The 22,473-nt window shown below is 44.6% G+C and overlaps 1 protein-coding gene across 1 annotated transcript; it reads right to left on the minus strand.

Moving 5' to 3' along the window:
* Positions 1–1,067: 1,067 nt before the first annotated feature.
* On the minus strand, positions 1,068–18,387 carry SMU1 (SMU1 DNA replication regulator and spliceosomal factor). The gene is made up of 12 exons (XM_081894384.1): positions 18,238–18,387; positions 15,635–15,845; positions 14,302–14,454; positions 12,188–12,298; positions 11,344–11,472; positions 7,714–7,833; positions 6,359–6,475; positions 4,928–5,055; positions 4,722–4,848; positions 3,789–3,956; positions 3,236–3,388; positions 1,068–2,087 (listed from the first exon to the last, which is right to left on the minus strand). Exons 1-12 carry the CDS (start codon positions 18,261–18,263, stop codon positions 1,989–1,991), a joined length of 1,542 nt encoding a protein of 513 aa, XP_081750510.1. The 5' UTR covers positions 18,264–18,387; the 3' UTR covers positions 1,068–1,988.
* Positions 18,388–22,473: the final 4,086 nt, after the last annotated feature.

Raw genomic sequence — 22,473 nt, forward strand, 5'->3', positions numbered from 1 at the left:
TGGTTACAGGTTCAGTCCCCGTAAGGGACAGCTGCCTATTCCTGCATTGGAAGAGGTTGGACTAGATGATCCTCAGTGTTCCTTCTAACTATGATTCTAGGTACCACCTCATGCAGATAGGACACTTCTCTTTTAAAATGGAAGGGTGGATAGTGAGGTTGAAGAAGCATAACTTTCCCCCAAGCCAATTCAAAACAGGCAAAAATGCCAGCCAGCATAGCTAATGGGATAAGGAATTATGGGGGTTGTAGTCCTATTTCTGCTCCAGAAGAGCTTAGCTGGCTCTGCCTTTCCACCCAAACACTGCAATATTAGCATGTTTATATCGGTCTGTTGGATATGTAGCAAAGCTGTCCTATTTTTCTCTCTACTGTACAGTGGTACCTCGGGTTAAGTACTTCATTCGTTCCGGAGGTCCATACTTCACCTGAAACTGTTCTTAACCTGAAGCACCACTTTAGCTAATGGGGCCTCCTGCTGCCGCCGTGCCGCTGGAGCCCAATTTCTGTTCTCATCCTGCAGCAAAGTTCTTAACCTGAAGCACTATTTCTGGGTTAGCGGAGTCTGTAACCTGAAGAATCTGTAACCCGAGGTACCACTGTACTGTAGAAGAATTGGATAAGAGAACCTGCTCACAGCTGTCCCTGGACCTGCTCACAGCTGTCCCTGGACCTGCTCACAGCTGTCCCTGGGTGGGCAGGAACTACCAACCTGGTTAACAGCCAGGCGCACTGTCCCATTGCACCAGATACGTGCTCAATGATTTGCTTTATAAAGGACAACCCTTGGTTAAAATTACACACAAGGCAACAGTGTTAAACAGCCTCAACATATGTAGGCATAATTAGTTCATGCAACAGATAACTGCAGGTTATCAGGTGAGAATCCTAATCACATTTCGAACGCTAAGTGGCTGCTTGCACTGCAGTGAAGTACAGAGACCCAACTCAAAAAAGCAACGGCCAGCGGCTGTTTTGACAACAGTGACCATTCCCAGGGCTGGAAATCAGCCTTTACAGTAGAATCTCAAGTTCAAAAAGGAAAGCTAGACCCCTACACAAGGCAGATGCTTTTGTAGCAATACTTTATTGTAGAATAGGCACACTTAAAAAATAAAATACCACCAAACAAATGGCTCCAAATAAAAGCTACACAAGTCTAGAAATCAGAAAATGACCACTGAACAAGTTTGATCATCAGTCAAGGTGGCTTAAGATCAAGACCAGACACTAGCTAGATGAGGCTTATTTACTAGGACAATAAACAAGATTGACTAAAGCTCACACATATTTTGGAACATTGCAAAAAGAAATCTATAAAACTATATTTTCTAAGCTAATCCAGACAAAGCTATATTTTAAAAGGAGAATAAAGTCAAATGTGTTACCCAGAGCAGAAAACTCCACAAGAACGTTACTGGGTATTCATTTTGAGAAGTTCAGAAAATTTATCCACTCCCCAGCCAAAGTTAAATGCTTTGAAGCCCCATGCCTGTTAATGGACTGTATTCTCTTCTTAACATGTCCATTAAAACTGATGGAATTTTAAAAAGCTTAGCTTTGGCAAGTAATGTGTCTGTTTTAAGTAGAATACACCTTATTTCCATGGGATAGTTGGGACAGAACATGGATGAAATCAATTTCACAGAAACACCAAATGTTTGCTTTTCTTCACTTTGCCTTAGCCAGAACAATATTTACATTTACCATTCATTCAATTAAAACAAACAGGAAATACATCTTAAAGGATTTTTTTTTCTTTGCAGCAAAGTGCTACACCGGGGCAAGCAACTAGCAAATATTCTACTAACTGGATTTATTGCATTTATTTGCAATAAATAAATTGCAAATTGATTGGGACATCTTAATATGAAATTTATATTCAGCTGAGATAACTTTTGGACCTCCTAGGAACTGAAAACCACCCCGCAATGCACTGTGCCATTGCATTCAAGATCTCCATGAACTGGAGGGAATTAAAAAATCAGTTTATGGTTTCCAGAGTTTCAGCAGCCCATCTTCACTATAGGTAGCAATCAAGTTCTGGTGGGGATGGTGAGCGATACCAATAACATCCTTTTCGTGTACCTGGGTGTAAAAGAAAGTTAATTAATCTTTCCTAGAATTTAACTCGAAATCTGCAAGGGTGAAGGGTGAAGACATAGTATTAACATCCCAGAAATAATTTGTACATCCTGCCCAGTTCATAGTGAGGGATATATATGCCTGATAATGTTCTTCTAAAGCAGGCTTATCGGAAGTCGTTTGCCAGGTAGTTCGTGTGTATACATCTTTGCAGAAGAAAAGTAGGGGATAAGCCGCCTTGCAAAGATGCCATAGAGCAGGCAGGCGTGGGGAAACTTTTCCAGCACAAGAGCTTCTCAATCCCTTCTGTACAATCTTGTGGGAGCTGCATGCCGGAGGTGGCTGTGGCCAGAGGCAAGAGGAGGTGGAGCAATGAAAGGAATTTTCCCTTTGTGCAGTAGGCTGGTTTCTACACACTATTACAGTGGTACCTTAGGTTAAGTACTTAATTCATTCTGGAGGTCCGTACTGTTCTTAACCTGAAGCACCATTTAGCTAATGGGGCCTCCTGCTGCCACTGCGCCGCCGGAGCATGATTTCTGTTCTCATCCTGACGCAAAGTTCTTAACCTTAAGCACTATTTCTGGGTTAGCGGAGTCTGTAACCTGAAGCGTATGTAACCCAAGGTATCACTGTACATACACATCCCTCTCTCCATCTTCCACCTGGGCAAGCAGCAGGCACCATCAGAGTTCAAGGATGCATTCCAGCCAGGAAAAAGCCCTCAAGGAGGATGCAAAGCAGGGCTGGTGAGTGGAGTGACTAGGAAGGATGTGTGGCGTGGGGAGAGTTCTGGAGCCGCATAAGAGAGGCCTCAAGGGCGGCATTTCACCTCCAGGCCTGGGATTCCCCATCCTCGTCATAGAAGAGGACAATACAGTGGTGACAAATACAGTCATACCTCGGGTTGAATGGGCTTGAGGTTGATTGAGCGCTTTTGGGTTGTGCTTCGTGGCAACCCGGAAGTAGTGGAGCGTGTTACTTTATGCAAACCGTTTCTCAGCCTTTTAGCTAAGATCAAGTGTAGGGGGACTAAACCTTTGAGACAGAAGGTCTCACCTGCTTGCGGTAAAAACTTCCAAACTGGGATCAGGTCATACCCAGCACTTTGTGTTTACAAAGACACACATGCTGCCATCTCTGCTACTCACCGTCAACGTTCTCTCCAGCTTGCCGGTCACTGTGCTGAAACAGTACAGCACAAAGTCTTCACCCACACAGTAGATCCACTCGCCTCGTGGAGAAAGGGCACAGCAGACAAAGTCACCACCTTCCCTCTTACCAGAGCTGAAGCTTCTCACAATCTACAAAGTCAATATATATTGGTATTTAAATCAGCTGCACATTTGTTGGGTGAGTGAATTGCTTGAAATATACCGAAGGATCCCATAGATCAAACAACACATAATTAGACCTAAGGGAAAAGAGAAGCAGCATAACCCTCAGGGATCCATCCCATATTCTCTGCTTGAGCACTGCTGAGAATGCTAATGAGAACAGGGCTTGCAATTACTACTTTTGGAGCCCAGAATATCAGACTTACTGAGTCCAGAATCCTATTTAGTCACAATGACTTACAAACAGCCCCACAAATCATTTAGAAAGGGAGAAGTGAAAGAATCTGGACTAAAGAGACAGAATCTTCCCAAATCCAAGAGGATGTGTTCCCAGTCATTTCAAACCTATTGTTCTCCGATAACATACCTGCCCCTGCATGTTCATAATGACAACTGTGTTTGATCTGTTGCAAACAACAAAGTGTTCCGGATTCTTAGGCAGCAAAACCACACTGTTGACGGTGATGTCTGTCCCAGCTGTGCTGCCGAGTGATTTGAAAGTGTTACAACACTCCGTAGTCTTCATATTCCAAACCTGGAAAACAGAACAAGGGAGAAAAGATCAGTACCGTCACGTAACATATATAAGCCCAGCTCCAGAGTGCTGTCACACCTTGGCAGCATGCCAAGAAATGGAATTCCAGTTCTGCAGAATGATAGTAATGCTTCACGATATGGTGAGGACCACATCCCTTCAAAACATAGACATATAAATGTACTATATATTTTGGAAAGTTGCTTGTTTGCTATGCACGTTGACACTTCTTAAAATACAACGAAATTTGCATGGTGGCTCCTGTAATCAAGGAGCAGATTTTTGTGTTTTGATACAGTTGGATGCCATTATGAATCATGGTGGCAGATTAAACTTTTCAGAATTGCACTGATTTTTTTTTGCTTTACTAGTTTAAAATAACGATGATGGTCTGCTTTTCTATTTAAAAAAGCCAGTCCATAATTGGTGGTTAAGGTCTGGTACTGATGGTACTGGTATTTAAAACAAGCAAAAAACCCCCAAAAAACAACCTACTAAACAGCTGATTAATCAAATAAGTATATACAATGCTTCTAGAAAACAGCTTGGCTTCAACTATGGCATCCCTTCAGAGAAATGCTACTTCATAATATTTTAAGAAGCTGCAACAGGCAGAGAAGACTTGTGATATAGAAAGTATTAAATGCATGTTTTACTTCTGTAATCCAAGCTGATGAGAATTCTCTTTACAAAAGTGAAATGAGCAAACACGCCAGCTAAGCAAGCAAAATAAACAACGACCAAAGGCCAGCGGGCTGATCTTACCTTCACAGTGCCATCCGAAGATGCGCTGATAATGTAATGCCCATCCTGTGTAAATGTGGCTTCGTTAACAAATGACGAATGACCGCGAAATTCTTTGAGAGTCTTGCCAGACTTCAAGCCATGAATCCTGCCGCAGAATAAAAGCTATATTAACGTCGCCCAACCAAGTAAGGCTGAATAGCAAAACTTAGCAAAATGAAAGGTACCTGATTGTCTGGTCAAAAGAGGCACTAAGAATCTGACTGCTGTCCTTTGAAAAACTCAGACAGGTGACACCTTTGCTGTGAGCTCTTTCGAATCGCCTCAGACACTGCCCACTCTGAATCTTCCAAACCTGGGTAGAGGTGAGGGAAATAGAAAATCATGTGCAAATTATTTCTGTCCCTGGAAAGCCACCAACTTCAGGCTAGTTGGAATTTCTTGTTATTGACTATTATAAAAACTTGAGAAGATCCTGCTGATTTTTCTTTTTCTTATAACAAGACTCGTAAAGGAATTCTGTTAGTTTCACTGTATAATTGTTTCTGGCCCTGGTTTATATACATCCCACCTATTTTAATTTATCGTACGTGAGAACTTGCATTATTTGGATGTTTCAATTTGTTCTTACTGGGTCTGTAACTGCATAATGAAACCGTGGTCTGCAAGAGAATCACAACCAGACAGACAGACAATTGTGAACCCCAAATTCTTGCCCATAGAGGAAGCTGCCCTAACATTTTTGCATGAGTTACTGTTATGGCCTTGCCTCCTTTCAAATCAGCTTCTGTCGAGTGAGAAGGTAAGGAATTCTGCTATGCCTCTCCGTCAGTTGTGATCGAATTGTTTGATGATTCCTGATGCAGAGAAGCAGCAGAATGACACCCTCCCCCAAGGGAGCTGTCTGTAATGTACCTTCATGAGGCACAGCTCCCTACATACAAGCCTTCCTATCAGGAAAGAGACTGCAGAGACACTAGACCAGGGGAAGGCAAATTTTTAAAGCTGTGGGCCGGTCCACTGTCCCTCAGACCTTGTGGCAGGCCAGAGAAGCAGCACCGGGGAGGGTGGGGCTGGAAGAAGAGGCGAGGGGGGCAAGTAGTTCTCCTCCGCACCACCACCTTCAGTGCTTATCTTCCCTGGGGCTGCCACCACCATCGCCATTGCTGCTGCTTCTGGGTAGAGGGAGCTCGTCCGCTCCGCTCTCTGGCCCACAGGAGCACCAGGGTGGTGAAGGGAAGATGAGCGGCGCGAAAGGGCTGGCTCCGGAGAGGGGCTGCTTAAAATGGCGCTCAGCCAGCCCCCTTCCTTCTCTAGGCAGGGTGGGGAGAAGCCAGGAGGAGGGAGGGAGATGGTGCCGCTGCAGTGTGTGTGAGGGAGGGGGGGATGGAATGGCGCAGCCCGAACGAACAGAAACCCCACGCTGATCCACGGACAGTCCGTGGGCCAGATCCTGAAGGCAATTGGGCCTGATCCAGCCCACAGGCCTTAGTTTGCTGATCCCTGCGCTAGACCAGTCTTACACTTTCTGGGTATAACAGTGAATCTTGTTTTAATTCAGAAAGAAGTAGGCCTCAGCTCTCAGATGTTTAGGAAACACGGCTTAAGATCACCTCTCTGGATCAGTTTTCTGTCCTCTCATTCCCCAAAGTGCATACCTTGATCTTCCCATCCTGTGCTCCAGTTGCCAGCATTTCTGTATCCCTACTGAAACACATGCATAGAACCGCATCATCCATCATCATAAAGTTATCCTGAGCTTGGTACTTCAGATCCTAGATGAAGTAATGAACAAAGGATCAGTCACTGAAGGAGAAAAAAGAGCCACCGGGAACAGCAATGCGTATAAGAGTCATACCAAAGGAGCTGACTTATTCAACAGTACTGTCTGATGGCGCTGGGGCCTAAACTACTGAGCCTTTTGGGCTTGCTGATCAGAAGGTCGGCGGTTCAAATCCCCGCAACGGGGTGAGCTCCTGTTGCTCTGTCCCAGCTTCTGCCAACCTAGCAGTTCGAAAGCACATCAGTGCAAGGAGATAAATAGGTACTGCTTCGGCGGGAAGGTAAACGGCTTCTGTTGGAATGTCCCGTTGTGTCATAAATGGTTCAGTCATGCTGGCCACATGACCTGGAAAGCTGTCTGTGGACAAACGCCGGCTCCCTTAGCTTAAGTGAGATGACCGCCACAACCCCACAGACGCTTCTGACTGGACTTAACTGTCCAGGGCTCCTTTACCTTACTAATGTGACTAGCAGTGGAGCTCAAAGTTAGAAGCCTTTCTTAGGTCTTACACATGAGATTATTTATAATAGAAGATGTTGAAGCCTGAATCTGTGGAGATTCAGGCTCTAGCATCTTCTTAAAGCAATTAAATCAAGATTTAGTCTACCAAATCTAGCACTAGGTGTTACATGGTAAAAGCAGGATTCCCAAAAACGCTTGGTTTGGAAGCCTACATAACATCTTTGTCACTTGAGACCTATATTTTCAGAACCCACCCTATTTTTTGTGATTCCATTCTTCTTGTAATTGTACGTTTTAAATGTTTTTAGTGTTGTATTTCAAATTGCTGCAGACTGCCCTGGGACCTTGAACAAGTTGCTCAGTCTTGAAAATGATGCTGACAAGTGTCAAATTTCTATTGTTTTAAAATTCAAATGCACTGTGCATTCAGAGTTCCTATTTACACTCCAGTTCCATTGGGGAAACTACACAAATCATAAATGTTGCTTATTTACCTGAATTTAGTACCGTAAGCCCACAACTTACGTGGGGCTTATGTTCTGGGGGTCGCTCCTAATGACAAAATTGTAGATAGTCAAAGCCCACTGGGTTCAATGGTGGGTGGGATTGCCAAAGTAATTTCCCCCAGAATGTTGCCCCCTTCATTCCCCCCTTCCTTGTTTTATTTTATTGTCTAAATCTGAATGCGCACAAGTTAAATGAGTGCAAGCTAAGGGCTTTACTGTCAAAACACAAACTATCCACTTGAAAGGCCATGCAGTGTTTTACCTTTCTGATTTTGCCGGTGGTGAAGTTCCATACTTCAATGAACCCATCAACAGAGCCAGTGACCAGATACTGACCATCTGGGGAAAATCGAGCACATTCCACATGAGACTTCTGGCCAAACTGTTTTAAGGGAACAAAAAGAAGGATTTCACGCAATGCCAATTTCATATAAATAACCCTCTGACACTGGAATAGGATACTATCCTAGACTAAATAATGACAAAACCTCAGCCCTCACATCACATTAAGTGCTCAAACTCTGTGGATATTTTAAAAATGCGCAACTCTTTCCGAGGAAAAGTATCCACAATGCTTGCAGCATACAGATTTTGTACCAATTTAATACGAAATATTTATGAAAGCCTAATTGGTGCTAACTTCCAGAAACTGAACTAAAATAGGGTGGATACAGATCTGTATTGCGCAGCGTAGAGCTCCTGCTGGAGAAATGGAGCAGAGAGGTGATTTTTGCCAATTCCTTCTTTTCCCTGCAGTGCCCTGAAAAGCTGCTCTGAGAGAAGGAACAAGTAAGAGGTAGTGCTTGCGAGAGAATTGGGGGAGATCGTCTGACCCCCTTTCTCTAGCAGGAAGCCTCTGCTGGATCTCAGGGGGGCTTGTCGCTAGCAGAGGGGCAAATCTGGATTGAACCCAATTACTATGTATATGCTTTGGTTCATGGCTTTCAACCTAGCCAAAGAAAAAGTTACTTTCATCAGAAAAATCCTATTTTATATTCTCCCTCTACAGGTGGATGGAAGGAATCAATCAATCAATCAATCACCACTGGATGCCATTTTGAGCAAGAAACATAACAAACCCATTTAGCATTCTTGTGTACATGTCTGGTATGCAAGTGAGTCAAAAAATGCATCTTTAATTTAACTTAATCCAATCATTTTAGTTTAATGACCTGTTTTATATCTTGTCTTTCCTCTCAAAGTAGCCCAGGGAGGCAAACACAGTAACTTAAAAAAACCCAAAAACATTCTGAAACAGTTAAAACATTCTAAAAACAGGTAGGTAGTCGTGTTGGTCTGACACAGTCGAAATATATAAAAAAATTGTCCAGTAGCACCTTAGAGCCCAAGTAAGTTTGTTCTTGGTATAAGCTTTCATGTGCATGTATCTGAAGAAGTGTGCATGCACACGAAAGCTTATACAGTACAGTGGTGCCCCGCAAGACGAATGCCTCGCAAGACGAAAAACCCGCAAGACGAAAGGGTTTTTCGGTTTTTGCGACGCTTCGCTAGACGATTTTCCCTATGGGCTTGCATCGCAAGACGAAAGCCCATAGGGAAATCTCGGGGACCTTTTTTTAAATGCTGGCGGTGGGGAGCAAAGCCTTTCCCCCCCCTCCGGACTTCAGAAGAGGTCCAGGAAGGCCGGCGGGGGCGAAAGGCTTTGCTCCCCACCGCCAGCATTTTAAAAGCGGTCCGGGATAGCAGGGAAGCGCTTCCCGCTATCCCGGACGGCTTTTGAAGGCAGGCAGGGGGGGCAAAGACTTTTGCCCCCCCTGCCTGCCTAACCGGGGGCTTTTAAATCGCCCCGGGGCTTTTGAAGCCTCCCCCCGCCGCCCGGCTTCGGGGCATCGTTCCGATGCCGGGCGGCAGGGCAGGAACGCCTCCCCCCCCGCCCGGCATCGGAACGATGTCCCGAAGCCCGGCGGCGGGGCAGGAAAGCCTCCCCCCGCCGCCCGGCATCGGAACGATGTCCCGAAGCCAGGCGGCCGGGCGGGAAAGCCTCCCCCCGCCGCCCGGCTTCGGGGCATCGTCCCGATGCCGGGCGGTGGGGCAGGAACGCCTCCCCCCGCCACCCGGCATCGGAACGATGTCCCGAAGCCGGGCGGCCGGGCGGGAAAGCCTCCCCCCGCCGCCCGGCTTCGGGGCATCGTCCCGATGCCGGGCGGTGGGGCAGGAACGCCTCCCCCAGCCGCCCGGCTTCAGGGCATCGTCCCGATGTCGGGCGGTGGGGCAGGAACGCCTCCCCCAGCCGCCCGGCTTCGGGGCATCGTCCCGATGCCGGGCGGTGGGGCAGGAACGCCTCCCCCAGCCGCCCGGCTTCGGGGCATCGTCCCGATGCCGGGCGGTGGGGCAGGAACGCCTCCCCCAGCCGCCCGGCTTCGGGGCATCGTCCCGATGCCGGGCGGTGGGGCAGGAACGCCTCCCCCAGCCGCCCGGCTTCGGGGCATCGTCCCGATGCCGGGCGGTGGGGCAGGAACGCCTCCCCCAGCCGCCCGGCTTCGGGGCATCGTCCCGATGCCGGGCGGTGGGGCAGGAACGCCTCCCCCCGCCGTCCGGCTTCAGGGCATCGTCCCGAAGCCGGGCGGCCGGGCGGGAAAGCCTCCCCCCGCCGGCCGGCTTCAGAACGATGTCCCGAAGCCCGGCGGCGGGGCGGGAAAGCCTCCCCCCGCCGCCCGGCATCGGAACGATGTCCCGAAGCCCAGCGGCGGGGCGGGAAAGCCTTTGTCCCCCCTGCCTGCCTTCCCAGGGGCTTTTAAATCGCCCCGGACAGCGGAGAAGTCCTCCGCTGTCCCGGGCGATTTTAAAATGCCGCCCGCCAGAAGAGGTCGGGGGAAGGCGGTTTCCATAGGAACGCATTAATTGATTTTCAATGCATTCCTATGGAAAACCGTGCATCGCAAGACGAAAAACTCGCAAGACGAAGAGACTTGCGGAACGAATTAATTTCGTCTTGCGAGGCACCACTGTACCAAGAACAAACTTAATTGGTCTCTAAGGTGCTACTGGACAATTTATTTTTTAAATATTCTAAAAACAGTTTCAGTTAAAATAATTATTTCATCCAGTGATCTCACTTGATTTCTAGTTCAATATCAGCTACAAATATAAAAATGAGAAAGGCTACAAATGTGTTTCAGCAACTTGCTTGTGTGTTTAAATATAGCAGGTATTCAGACCAAGGACTCAGCTACATTAGGTTTTTTAAAAAAGCGTTTAAAATGCATTATAACACTATATCAGCAGATGGAAATGTAGAGATCCGTCTTTGGCAACGTGAGTTTTACCATTATGAGGTTTATAAAGTGTTTTCCTGAAGCATTTTTTTAATGTGTCTAGATCCAGCCCAAGTTCAATATGACTCAAAAGCCAGATGAAAAGATACGTTTATTTTGCATTTCATGCAACAGGATCTACAAGATATATATAAACTGGCATCAATGAGAGAAAGTGTGCTTTTCAGAGCTTACGGGCATGCAAGGAGGATTTCAAAACTAATCACTAAAATGTAGGGGATTGAAAATCAAGAGCCATCAGCAATCTCGAATGTAACTACAGGAATCTCCTGCAGCCAATCGGAAGCCCCGTCGGACGTTTGGCTTCCAAAAATAGTTTGCAAACCAGAACAGCCACTTCCAGGTTTGTGGCATTCGGGAGCCAAAACGTTCGAGAACTAAGCTGTTTGAAAACCAAGGTACGACTGCACTGTATCCTTGATATGTTATTTAAATAAACTCCAGGCTTGTGCCCAGGGGAAGTCACTTCGGTGCTGCTAAGGCAGCCGTTTGACTTCACCCCTGGAAACGTACTCCATTGTCTCTCGAGACAGATGGACGCCAACAATTCAAGAAGAATCTGGCCCATTCCTCACAAGTGGTAATTAGGGACTCACCTTAATATGCCGACTCAGTTGTGTGGGGAACTTTTCCTCTTCAACATCTTTGACAGCTGCTTTGCCTCGGAACAAATCAATTGTCATACCAGGAGGAAGGAGTCCCTGGTGCTGTTGCCATTTCAGTGCCTGAGAAATCAGAGGATTCAAGCACAGATCTTGGTAACTTTTTAAATGATATTCCTTACATTGATATACCTTAGACTGGGAAGTTGCATCTCAAACATCAGCTGTAAAATTTCCTTAGTGGTAAAATCTTGACTATGATCATCCACCTACACTGCCGAAAGGTCTGTGAACATAGATTTGTTCTTGAGACTAATTTATTAAATCTATCCCAGGAAAAGAATCTTTTGAAATATGAACTGGAAGACTGTGGTTTTACTAAAACAAATTGTATTTAACTGTATAATAATAATAATAATAATAATAATAATAATAATAATAATAATTTATATCCTGCCCATCTGGCTGGGTTTCCCCAGCCACTCTGGGCGGCTTCCAACAGAATATTAAAATAGAGTAACCTATTAAACATTAAAAGCTTCCCTAAACAGGGCTGCCTTCAGATGTCTTCTAAAAGTCAGATAGTTGTTTCTTTCCTTGACACCTGAAGGAAGGGTGTTCCACAGGGTGGGTGCCACTACTGAGAAGGCCCTCTGCCTGGTTCCCTGTAACCTGGCTTCTCGCAGCGGCGGAACCGCCAGAAGGCCCTCTCAGTGTCTGGGCAGAACGATGGGGGTGGAGATGCTCCTTCAGGTATTACTGGACCTTTCAGCAGTTCATGAATAAGGATCTCTATTTTCAGTTTCATACAATGTAAGTCGGGGGGGGGGGGAAATACCTGTCCCAGCAATGCCATAAGACGAGATGGAGGCACAACACTGACTTCACCGGCCAAGGCTTGGGCAATAGCAGCTCTCCGCTTCTCTTTGCTGCTCCCATCTGGATATGCCTAACACAGAACAACGTAATACCTCAGTTTAGTTTTCAGGGCTTGAAGGAACTTGGTAGGAGCAACTTTTCTCAAAAAGGCAAGGCCCTTCCCAGTTTGAATGAAGAAAAGCTACTTATCCAACAGGTATCAATCTGTTTTGTTCATTAAGGCAAAGCAGAGATTTGTACTGCTTCCATCTCCCATAAACTTAGACCAGAAAAGCAAAAAGTGAAAGGCATCATTTGGAGCACAGCAAACACAACGGAAGAAGGTATCCACAAGCCCACAACCCAATTAATAATAATAATAATAATACATTTATTATTTATTATCACACCCATCTGGCTGGGTTTCCCCAGCCACTCTGGGCAGCTTCCAACAAAGTATTAAAATACGGTAGTCTGTTAAACATTAAAAGCTTCCCTAAAGAGGGCTGCCTTCAGATGTCTTCTAAAAGTCTGATAGTTGTTTATTGCTTTGACATCTGATGGCAGGGCATTCCACAGGGCAGGCACCACTACCGAGAAGGCCCTCTGCCTGGTTCCCTGTAACTTCACTTCTCGCAGTGAGGGAACTGCCAGAAGGCCCTCGGCGCTGGACCTCAGTGTCCATGCAGAACAATGGTGGTGGAGACGCTCCTTCAGGTATACTGGACCGAGGCTGTTTAGGGCTTTAAAGGTCAGCACCAACACTTTGAATTGTGCTCGGAAATGTACTGGGAGCTAATGTAGGTCTTTCAGGACCGGTGTTATGTGGTCTTGGCGGCCGCTCCCAGTCACCAGTCTAGCTGCCGCATTCTGGATTAGTTGTAGTCTCTGGGTCACCTTCAAAGGTAGCCCCACATAGAGTGCATTTCAATAGTCCAAGCCAGAGATAACCAGAGCATGCACCACTCTGTCAAGACAGTCTGTGGGCAGGTAGGGTCTAAGACTGCGTACCAGGTGGAGCTGGTAGACAGCTGCCCTGGACACAGAATTAACCTGCACCTCCATGGACAGCTGTGAGTCCAAAATGACTCCCAGGCTGTGCACCTGGTCCTTCAGAGGCACAGTTACCCTATTCAGGACCAGGGAGTCCCCCAGAACCACCTGCCCCGTCCCTCAGAAACAGTACTTCTGTCTTGTCAGGATTCAACCTCAATCTGTTAGCCGCCATCCATCCTCCAACCACCTCCAGACACTCACACAGGACCTTCACCGCCTTCACTGGTTCCGATTAAAAAGAGAGGTAAAGAACCCCTAAATGAGGCCTGATGGTACCAACCCAACACTCGCATGCCACTTACTCAAAAAAGCAAATTGCTGGCAACATTAGGAATCATTTCTGATGGATCGTAAAATTGAAGGGGACCTTGGAGGCAGACTAGTCTAATGCCCTACTCATTATAGGCAACCAAGAGCTACAGCATTCGCAATAGATGGCTGTCCAGTCTCTGTCCAAAGACTTTCAATGAGGGAGAGCTGGGAGAGTCCACTATCCATCAAGGTAACTTCCATTATCAATTGAAAGGCTATATAACACATACAGTGGTACCTTGGTTCTCAAACACCTTGGTACTCAAACAACTTGGAACCCCAACACTGCCAACCCGAAAGTAAGTGTTCCAGTTCACGAACTTTTTTTGGAAGCCAAATGTGCTCCGTTTTCAGTGTTACACTTCTGATTTGAGAACCACACTTCCGTGTTGAGTGTTACGCTGAGATCTGTTTTTGCTATTTTGCAGCTCTTTTTTTGTGACTGTGTGGAACCCAGTTCAGCTACTGATTGATTGATTGTGTGACTGCAGTACACTGTTTATTGCTTTCATTTTATGGATCAATGGTCTCGTTAGATAGTAAAATTCATGTTAAATTGCTGTTTTAGGGGTTGTTTTTAAAAGTCTGGAACGGATTAATCCATTTTGCATTACTTTCTATGGGAAAGCGTGCCTTGGTTTTGGAACGGACTTCCGGAACGGATTAAGTTTGAGAACCAAGGTACCACTGTATATAAAAACAGATTTCTGATTAGTATAGGCATACCTCACGAGGATCAAAATAGGATCTGGCCAAAAGGTTTTCAAGGTGGATGTAACGCTCTGGCTGAGTTTGCTTTAGCATGATCATTGGGTCAGTTTGTCTCAGGAGAGATCTGGCAGCACCCAATTCACGAAGCTCTATCAATTCCAAAACTACCTGAAATATCAGAAGAAAAACAGCATTAGCAAGCAGCATTAATGTTTAACGTGGTACACATATTCAGTAGAAGAGCAAGCTGCACAAACAGAAGATCAAAGTTTCAGGCAGCTTAAGTATGCAGGTTTCAGAAATGGAGAAGTGGTTCAGATACCATATTTTTTGCTCTATAAGACTCACTTTTCCCCTCCTAAAAAGTAAGGGGAAATGTGTGTGCGTCTTATGGAGAGAATGCAGGCTGCGCGGCTATCCTAGAAGCCAGAACAGCGAGAGGGATTGCTGCTTTCACTGCGCAGCGATCCCTCTTGCTGTTCTGGCTTCTGAGATTCAGAATATATTTTTTTTCTTGTTTCCCTCCTCCAAAAACTAGGTGCGTCTTGTGGTCTGGTGCGTCTTATGGAGCGAAAAATGCGGTGACCAAAATCCATACATTGCTCCGTTGGCCATTATTATGACAAGAATTAGTCAACTGATACTAAGAGAGTCACCCCTGAACCCCACCTGAACGCATCAAGCACCAGATTAATATGCTTCCAGTATCTATCTAGTCTCACTTTATGAGACTCCATTTATGATATGAGGCTAGTTTTTTGAATTACAGGTAAGAATACAAACAAATGCCTTCCCTTCACCACAGACACAAATGACACTGATGTGGAAACAACAGAATTTGAAGCTATAATATTCTCATCAGCATGATGATGCGAAATAGTTCTAGATATACTGTGCTCTCCATCTACGGTTTGGTTGGTATTTAGTAGGAGAGGGCGATTACTAGCATGGTTGAGAAATAGTATCCTTATGAGCCACCATACTTCTAGAAGACTGGTGAATAATTATTTATTCTGACAGCCTTTTAAAAACTGAGAATTTAACAGCATTTTAATGCTGCTGTTATTTTTCAATACATGTATTTTAAATGCTTAACTTTTTAATGAACTTGCAATGTATTTCCTTGCAAAATATATTAAGTCTAAAAATAAAACAGCAAACATCAGAAAAAGTTGGTTCAACTGTTCTCAGACCTAATATTTTAGTCTTAGTTGGAACCCATTACATCTTCACGGAGATAAAACTATAAATGCAAAGGTGCAGAGAAAAAGACAATCCATTTATTTTCTGGTGAATGATAAAGGTGCTATCAGACATGAACTAATATTACTGCAGAAAGTGTGCTTACCTGCTCATACAGATCAATAAGTGTTTTGTCTGGTAGTTTTAATGACTGTATTGCCTGCAGTACTGTGTCCCAATGGCCACTGTTAATATCTGCAACAAAACTCTCAATGCTGTCCACTGTGTTCAGTGACACTGTGGTCTCTTCCTGTAGAGTGGCCAAGGCACGATGCAGACTGTTCTCCTTCAGGTATTGCATAATCAGTCGGATAACACTGAGCGAAATAAACAGGAGGAACAATTAATTTTGTATGTGTATGCAGTCCTCTAGGGCAGTGTTTCCCAACCTTGTGCCTCCAGCTGTTTTTGGACTACAATTCCCATCATCCCTTGCCACTGGTCTTGCTAGTCAGGGATGATGGGAGCTGTAGTTCAAAAACAGCTGGAGGCACAAGGTTGGGAAACACTGCTCTAGGGCATATACAGAGCAATGAGGGGGGAAATACAGCAGCCGATGAATAAGCAATCCATTGCCCCAAACTTATCAGATCCTGTTTCAAAGCTAAGAGGTGCACTCAGGACTTAGAAGACCCCACAACTATCATCGTGGGGAAAGTTATGGAATGAGAATTGGAGATTTATGGCTTGCGATGCCATAAAGGAAAATTTTCTAAAGATGTTTCATAGATGGTACACAACACCTAGCAAAATATTCAAAATGAATAAAACAAAATCCAGAATGTGTTGGAGGTGTAATCAAGCAGAGGGGAGGCTGCTACACATGTGGTGCACCTGTAATAAAATTAAGAGCTTCTGGGATATGGTATATGAAGAGCTGAAGAAAATGTTTAAACAAACCTTTATTTTTTAAAAAACAGACGCTTTCCTGCTGGGCATATTAGACTCCGACGTTGCAAGTGAAAATAAGAGAATATTCCTGTATGCAACATCGGCAGCAAGAATCTTAATTGCAAAAAAAATTGAAAAAGGAGGTAGTACCAACAAAAAGAGTGGCAAGATAAATTATTTGATTACCTTGAATTGACCAAAATGACAGATACAATTAGCAGACAATCTAAACAAAAATTCCAAAAAGAATGGGGAAAATATAGAGATTATCTTAAAAAAAAAAGCAGAGTCCTAAAATCAATACCTGGACTTGCTTTGAGTAATTTTTACAAAACAAAATATTGTGTAAAAGTATGAAATATAGAGAAAACTAGGAAAAAGGAAATGAGTAAAACAGTTTACAAAATATGGAATTAGACCTGCGCTGAGGATGAAGAAAGTAAATTAGAAAAAAATAAGGATTGAAATACGGATATGCGTTTACCATTTGCTTTGTGTCTGTATTTGTAAAAAGCTCAACAACTTTGGGCCATTTCCCCCCTCCATTTTTTTTGTTGCAGTCCCAAAAAATTGGGGTTGTCTTATACATGGGGGCGTGTTATACACAGGAAGAAATACGGTATACAGTGGACGCTTGGGTTGCGAATGTGATCCGTGCGGGATGCACATTCGCAACCTGCAGCGTTCGCTACCCGCGGGTTGCGATTCAGTGTTTCTGCACATGTGCAAAGTGCGATTTAGCTGACTATTTCTGGGTTAGCGGAGTCTGTAACCTGAAGCGTATGTAACCTGAAGCGTCTGTAACCCGAGGTACCACTGTAGCTAGTTTAGCTTACAGTGGTGCCTCGGGTTACAGACGCTTCAGGTTACAGACTCTGCTAACCAAGAAATATTACCTCGGGTTAAGAACTTTGCTTCAGGATGAGAACAGAAATCGTGCAGCGGCAGCGAGGCAGCAGGAGGCCCCATTAGCTAATGTGGTGCTTCAGGTTAAGAACAGTTTCAGGTTAAGAACGGACCTCCGGGCAGAAATGACTGGCAGAATCCGAGACCAGGAAAGAGAGACGGCGGAAGAAGATTGGAAGAAATTCAAGGACTATCTTGGGAAATACTGTAAAATTAATGACTGTTAGAATGATGTTGGTTTAGAAATTAAGTGGTTTTCAGCTGTAATGATTAAGTAAAAAGAAAAGTTGAAAATTAAATGAAAACTAAGGGAGAGGATTTGCTGAATTAATAATTAGAAATTGGAATACAAAAAGGAGAGGTATGAGGAGGTCGGGGAAGTAAGTTATAAGAAAATAAGGGAATGGAATTTTACTTGTTTTTAAACTGTTTTTAGTTCTGTATTTTTTCTTTTTTTGTATATTTGATATGTCTTTTTTGTGTTTTATTTTTTCTGTATAAGTTTCTGAAATGTTAATAAATATCTTTTTTTTAAAAAAAGAAGAACGGACCTCCGGAACGAATTAAGTTCTTAACCCGAGGTACCACTGTACGTAAATCCGGCACTGGGTTTAGACCAGAGCGGCACCCGCGTCCCTAAGAGACCCCGAGGGTCATCTAGTCCAACCCCCTGCAGGACTCCGTGTGTGGCCTCAGAGCAAATGCAGCCGCGCCGAGTACCAGCAACGGCAACCAAGCTACGGAAAAGCTCCCTCGGCCACCCGGGAGCGGGGGGTGTTTTAAGCTGGCCCGACGGGCACGAGCAAGAAACGGGTCTGCGGGAAGAGGGCAAAGGCGCGGGCGCGGAAGGGGCCTGGCGCCGAGGCACGAAAGCAAGGCCGCCCGCTCCCCGAGCCCAGCCAGCGAACTCACTCCGACGACTCGATTTCGATCGACATGATGAACTAACGGCCCGTCGCCCCCCGGTGAACTCCAAGCCCAGGCGCACAGCAACAAGCCGCCACTTCCGCCCAGCCACTTCCGCTGCGCACATCCGCTTCCGGGGTCATGCCCCCTCATGCGACCTATCGCGACCCTCATAGACTTATGGCTGTAGACTCCCGAGGTTTATGGAATTCCGGGTTCCTTTACACTCCCCCCTCCCCCAGCCACACTTTCAAAATGAAAATTTGCCTCCCCCCCCCCACATCGGTAAGAAATACATTGGGAAACGCAACTAGGATTGTTCCCAGTACCACTCGATGCCCTTGCTTTCGTTTTGAAAAGATGCCAGTCCCAATTCTGCAATTAAAAAAAAAAATGTTTCTGATACTATTCTACAGTGAAATGTTTTAGATATTTGTTTGATTGCCCTTGAATCTTCCCTGCTATCCGCTCCTGCCACACCGATGTGGGGCATCACGTTGCCTACCCTCACACACCTCCAGAGTGGAAATAAGAAATACGCATTGAATTCAATCAATGGAAATTGCTTTCCAGCTTTTATGTATAGCAACCCCTCTGCAGACTATAAAGGGAAATTTCAACATGGAACTGTTAGACGTTAACTTAATCGGTTAGACGTTAACTTAATCGGTACTTATGATATTATGTTGTGGCAAACTGCTGCTGTGGAAACAGGTAATCCTTGTGGTGTCTTAAAGAAAACAAGAAAAAAGCTTTCCCCAGAGAGTCCGTTTCATCAGATGAAGTGAAATCCTGCATTGAAAGGAAATATATACACACACAGCTGTGGTGGGGGCCGGAATGTAGAAGAGTGAGTAATAATAATAATTTATAATAATTTACTATTTATACCCCGCCCATCTGGCTGGGTTTCCCCAGCCTTCTCTAGGATTACTGTGCTCGTTTTGCAATCATTTAAGCCAGGTCTAATAACTGAAATACCACAGACTGTACTTTTTGAATCCCATTGCCATTTGACTCCAACATTATTATTCCAAGCTCTGCAATTCTATGATCCTGTTGTTCTAAGTGAACTCTGATTCGGGGAAGAGTATGCTGTAATAACGTGGCCAGTCTTTCAGGTGCCACAAGACTGTTATTTTTGCTAAAACCACTACATCTCCTCTCTCCCTCTGAAAAGTGTGACTCTTCCATTGTTCTATCTCTACGTTACGGATTAGAATGCGTATAAACAATGCGACGCGCCTCTTTTTGAGGTCACGTGACGGTTCCTAAATGCGACGCTCTCCCGCAGTCGCCGCGTTCTTGTACGTCACGAGACGAAAGTTGCCGTTGCCACGAGTTCTCTCTAGGCAACAGCCACTTCAGCTGCACCCGATTGGACCATCTCTTAGTGACGTCACAGAACCTCTCTGCGCTTTGCTTTCTCGCCCACCAAATCTCAATTAGATTCTAATCCGTGTGGTCTTGGAAGCAAATCCTTGCCTGTCCAGAAACCCTATCATAATTTGTCAGCAAATTAGCTTTCTGAGTGATTTCCCTAAAGAAACAACATTCCAAAAGGCAACCTCAAATTTGGCATAAATGTGGCTGCTACTTTCTACTGTCCTACATTTTCTGCCCAGTTGATGCTGCAAACGAATTTGTCATGCTGAGGTGGCAACCCAAATTGCACTTTAAGCAATGTATGGGATGTTTGCAATTTGGTTCTTAAGGCTGTCATCTAATGGACCCTCAAATCAGGCGTAATCATATGGAACTGCAGGAGGAGTCCCACCAGATTTCAGAACGTACAGAAAGCCTTCTGAGAATTGAATTGGAAAAATATGTTTTAAATAACGTTTGTCAAAACGAAACAAAACCCAGAAGCTTTCTTTTTGGGAATTATAGGAACAGAACTACCCAAACTGTAGAAATTTATTCATGTATGCGACTACAGCAGCAAGAATGTTACTTGCCCAAAAATGGAAAGAAGAATAAGTTCCAGCAAAAGAAGAATGGATACAAAAACTTATGCACTATGCAAAAATGACGAAACTAACCAGAAAAATAAGAAACCGAGATAAACTTTTTTTTAAATAAAAGAATGGAAATGGTTTATTGAATATTTACAAACTGTAAACAGATAAGAACATTGGCAGGATTATTGTAATAACGTGCAGTTTTATAAGAGTATATATTTAAAGTAGATTGATAAATGAGCAAATTAAGTTAATTTGGATATGCAGAAAATATTAAAAAATAAATTTAATGAAAGGGGGGGAAAGAAGACAAGTTTTGAAATGTTAAAATGATTGTAAAATTATTGAAATATATAAAACAGAAAACCATATGTTATATATAAAGTCTTCTGAAAAGAGGTGATCTCAAAGGTACCCTTGTTCCCAATCTTCATAGGGAGTTAAAAGTTAGGGAATCAGAACCTTGAACTTTGCTTGGAAACAGAGTTGGGCAACCAAGGCAGATTTCTCAATACTGATGTAAAACATAATCCATATGCCTGGCAACAGTTAACTGGGCAGCTACATTCTGGACTAGCTAAAGTTTCCGAACTTTTTTGATGTGAGCAACTTCACATACACATCCCCGCTTGAAATATACTCGGAGTCAAGTGTGGATTTCATGCTCTTTATTCAGCTCATAGTAGTGAGGAATGGAATTTTCCCCGAAATGTCTGCTTTATATACATTATTTACACAATGGGCCCCACATGATTGGCTAATTCCGGGATTCTCCTGTAGGCCAATCAGGTTGCGAATTCACTTCCACCTGGAATTGGATTGGGTGGCTCCTGCGGACCAATCAGACTGCTGCATTCTGGATCCTATTGTTCTAGCACCAATCAGACTGCTGCATTCTGAATCCTATTCAACTCAGTACATAACACCACTATATAATCTGGAAGTTTACCGATGCATGTCTAATGGGTGTAAGGTTTCTGTTTTCCAGGAGAGGGTGTAGCAGGCAAATCAATCACTGCTGAAAAAGGCCCTTTAGAGTTCTCACTTGGGTTAGCAACAGCTGTTCCAGATCCATGAGTAGCTGATTCTTTGTTTTTGTTGTTGTTGTTTAGTCGTTTAGTCGTGTCCGCCTCTTCGTGACCCCCTGGACCAGAGCACGCCAGGCACTCCTGTCTTCCACTGCCTCCCGCAGTTTGCTCAAACTCATGCTGGTAGCTTCGAGGACACTGTCCCACCATCTCGTCCTTTGTCATCCCCTTCTCCTTGTGCCCTCCAGTTTTCCCAACATCAGGGTCTTTTCCAGGGAGTCTTCTCTTCTCATGAAGTGGCCAAAATATTGGAGCCTCAGCTTCAGGATCTGTCCTTCCAGTGAGCACTCAGGGCTGATTTCCTTCAGAATGGAGAAGTTTGATCTTCTTGCAGTCCATGGGACTCTCAAGAGTTTCCTCCAGCACCATAATTCAAAAGCAAGCTGATTCTTAGGTCCCTCATTTGTCAGGTCCTTCCTCACCACCAGCAACCGAATCTTACCTGGAATGAGCTTTGGTATATTTCCCCTCATGCAACCCACCAGTGTCAGGCATTTGATAAAAACAACTGCAATAAAGCAAATGTATTATGGACAAAAATCTCAAGCATGGTGCCATATTAGGAAAACGAGGTGAATATTTAGATTAAAATGGTATCAAATAAGATGCACTGTGCTAAGGGCACCTTGAAGTCTGGTGCCAGTCCTGTTTGGCTTCACTGATTTCCTATTATTTGAACCTTTGTGTTCACTCTGGAACCTTAATAAGAATAGAAGGAGCCATAGAGTTCCCTAGTACAGGGCTTGAAGCAGCAGCAACCGTTCTCTGAGAGTTTGGTCATTAAATAGAAAAGGCAAAACTTGATGTAATGGTAGCATACACATTTCCTTCCAACACAAGTTGCTGCTAAACTGCTATAAAGCCCAGGGCTAGTGATTTCAAGTGGAGAAAAATGGCTTCTGGGTAAGGATGCCAAACACTTCCATCGATCTGCCTGGTGCTTTTTTCTGCAAACAACCACACACCTCCCTTCCCCTGCAACCACAGCAATTATGTTTACTAAATATGTTTTTTTCTGATTGATCTTGGAGACTGGGCAGAAGAAAAACTGTTGAGATGAGGTTTTGGATGGGTTGGGGAAGTGATCAGAACAAGAATGGTTCAGCACCCTCTGCCACTCCTCACTTTTCTGCTTCAAATGGTTTTGCTTCCTTTATAGCCAGTGGTGTAGTTGTCAGTTCTGAAGTGCAGGT

The sequence above is a fragment of the Podarcis melisellensis genome, assembly GCF_964234715.1.
Source record: "Podarcis melisellensis genome assembly, chromosome: 17".
Taxonomy (NCBI): domain Eukaryota; kingdom Metazoa; phylum Chordata; class Lepidosauria; order Squamata; family Lacertidae; genus Podarcis; species Podarcis melisellensis.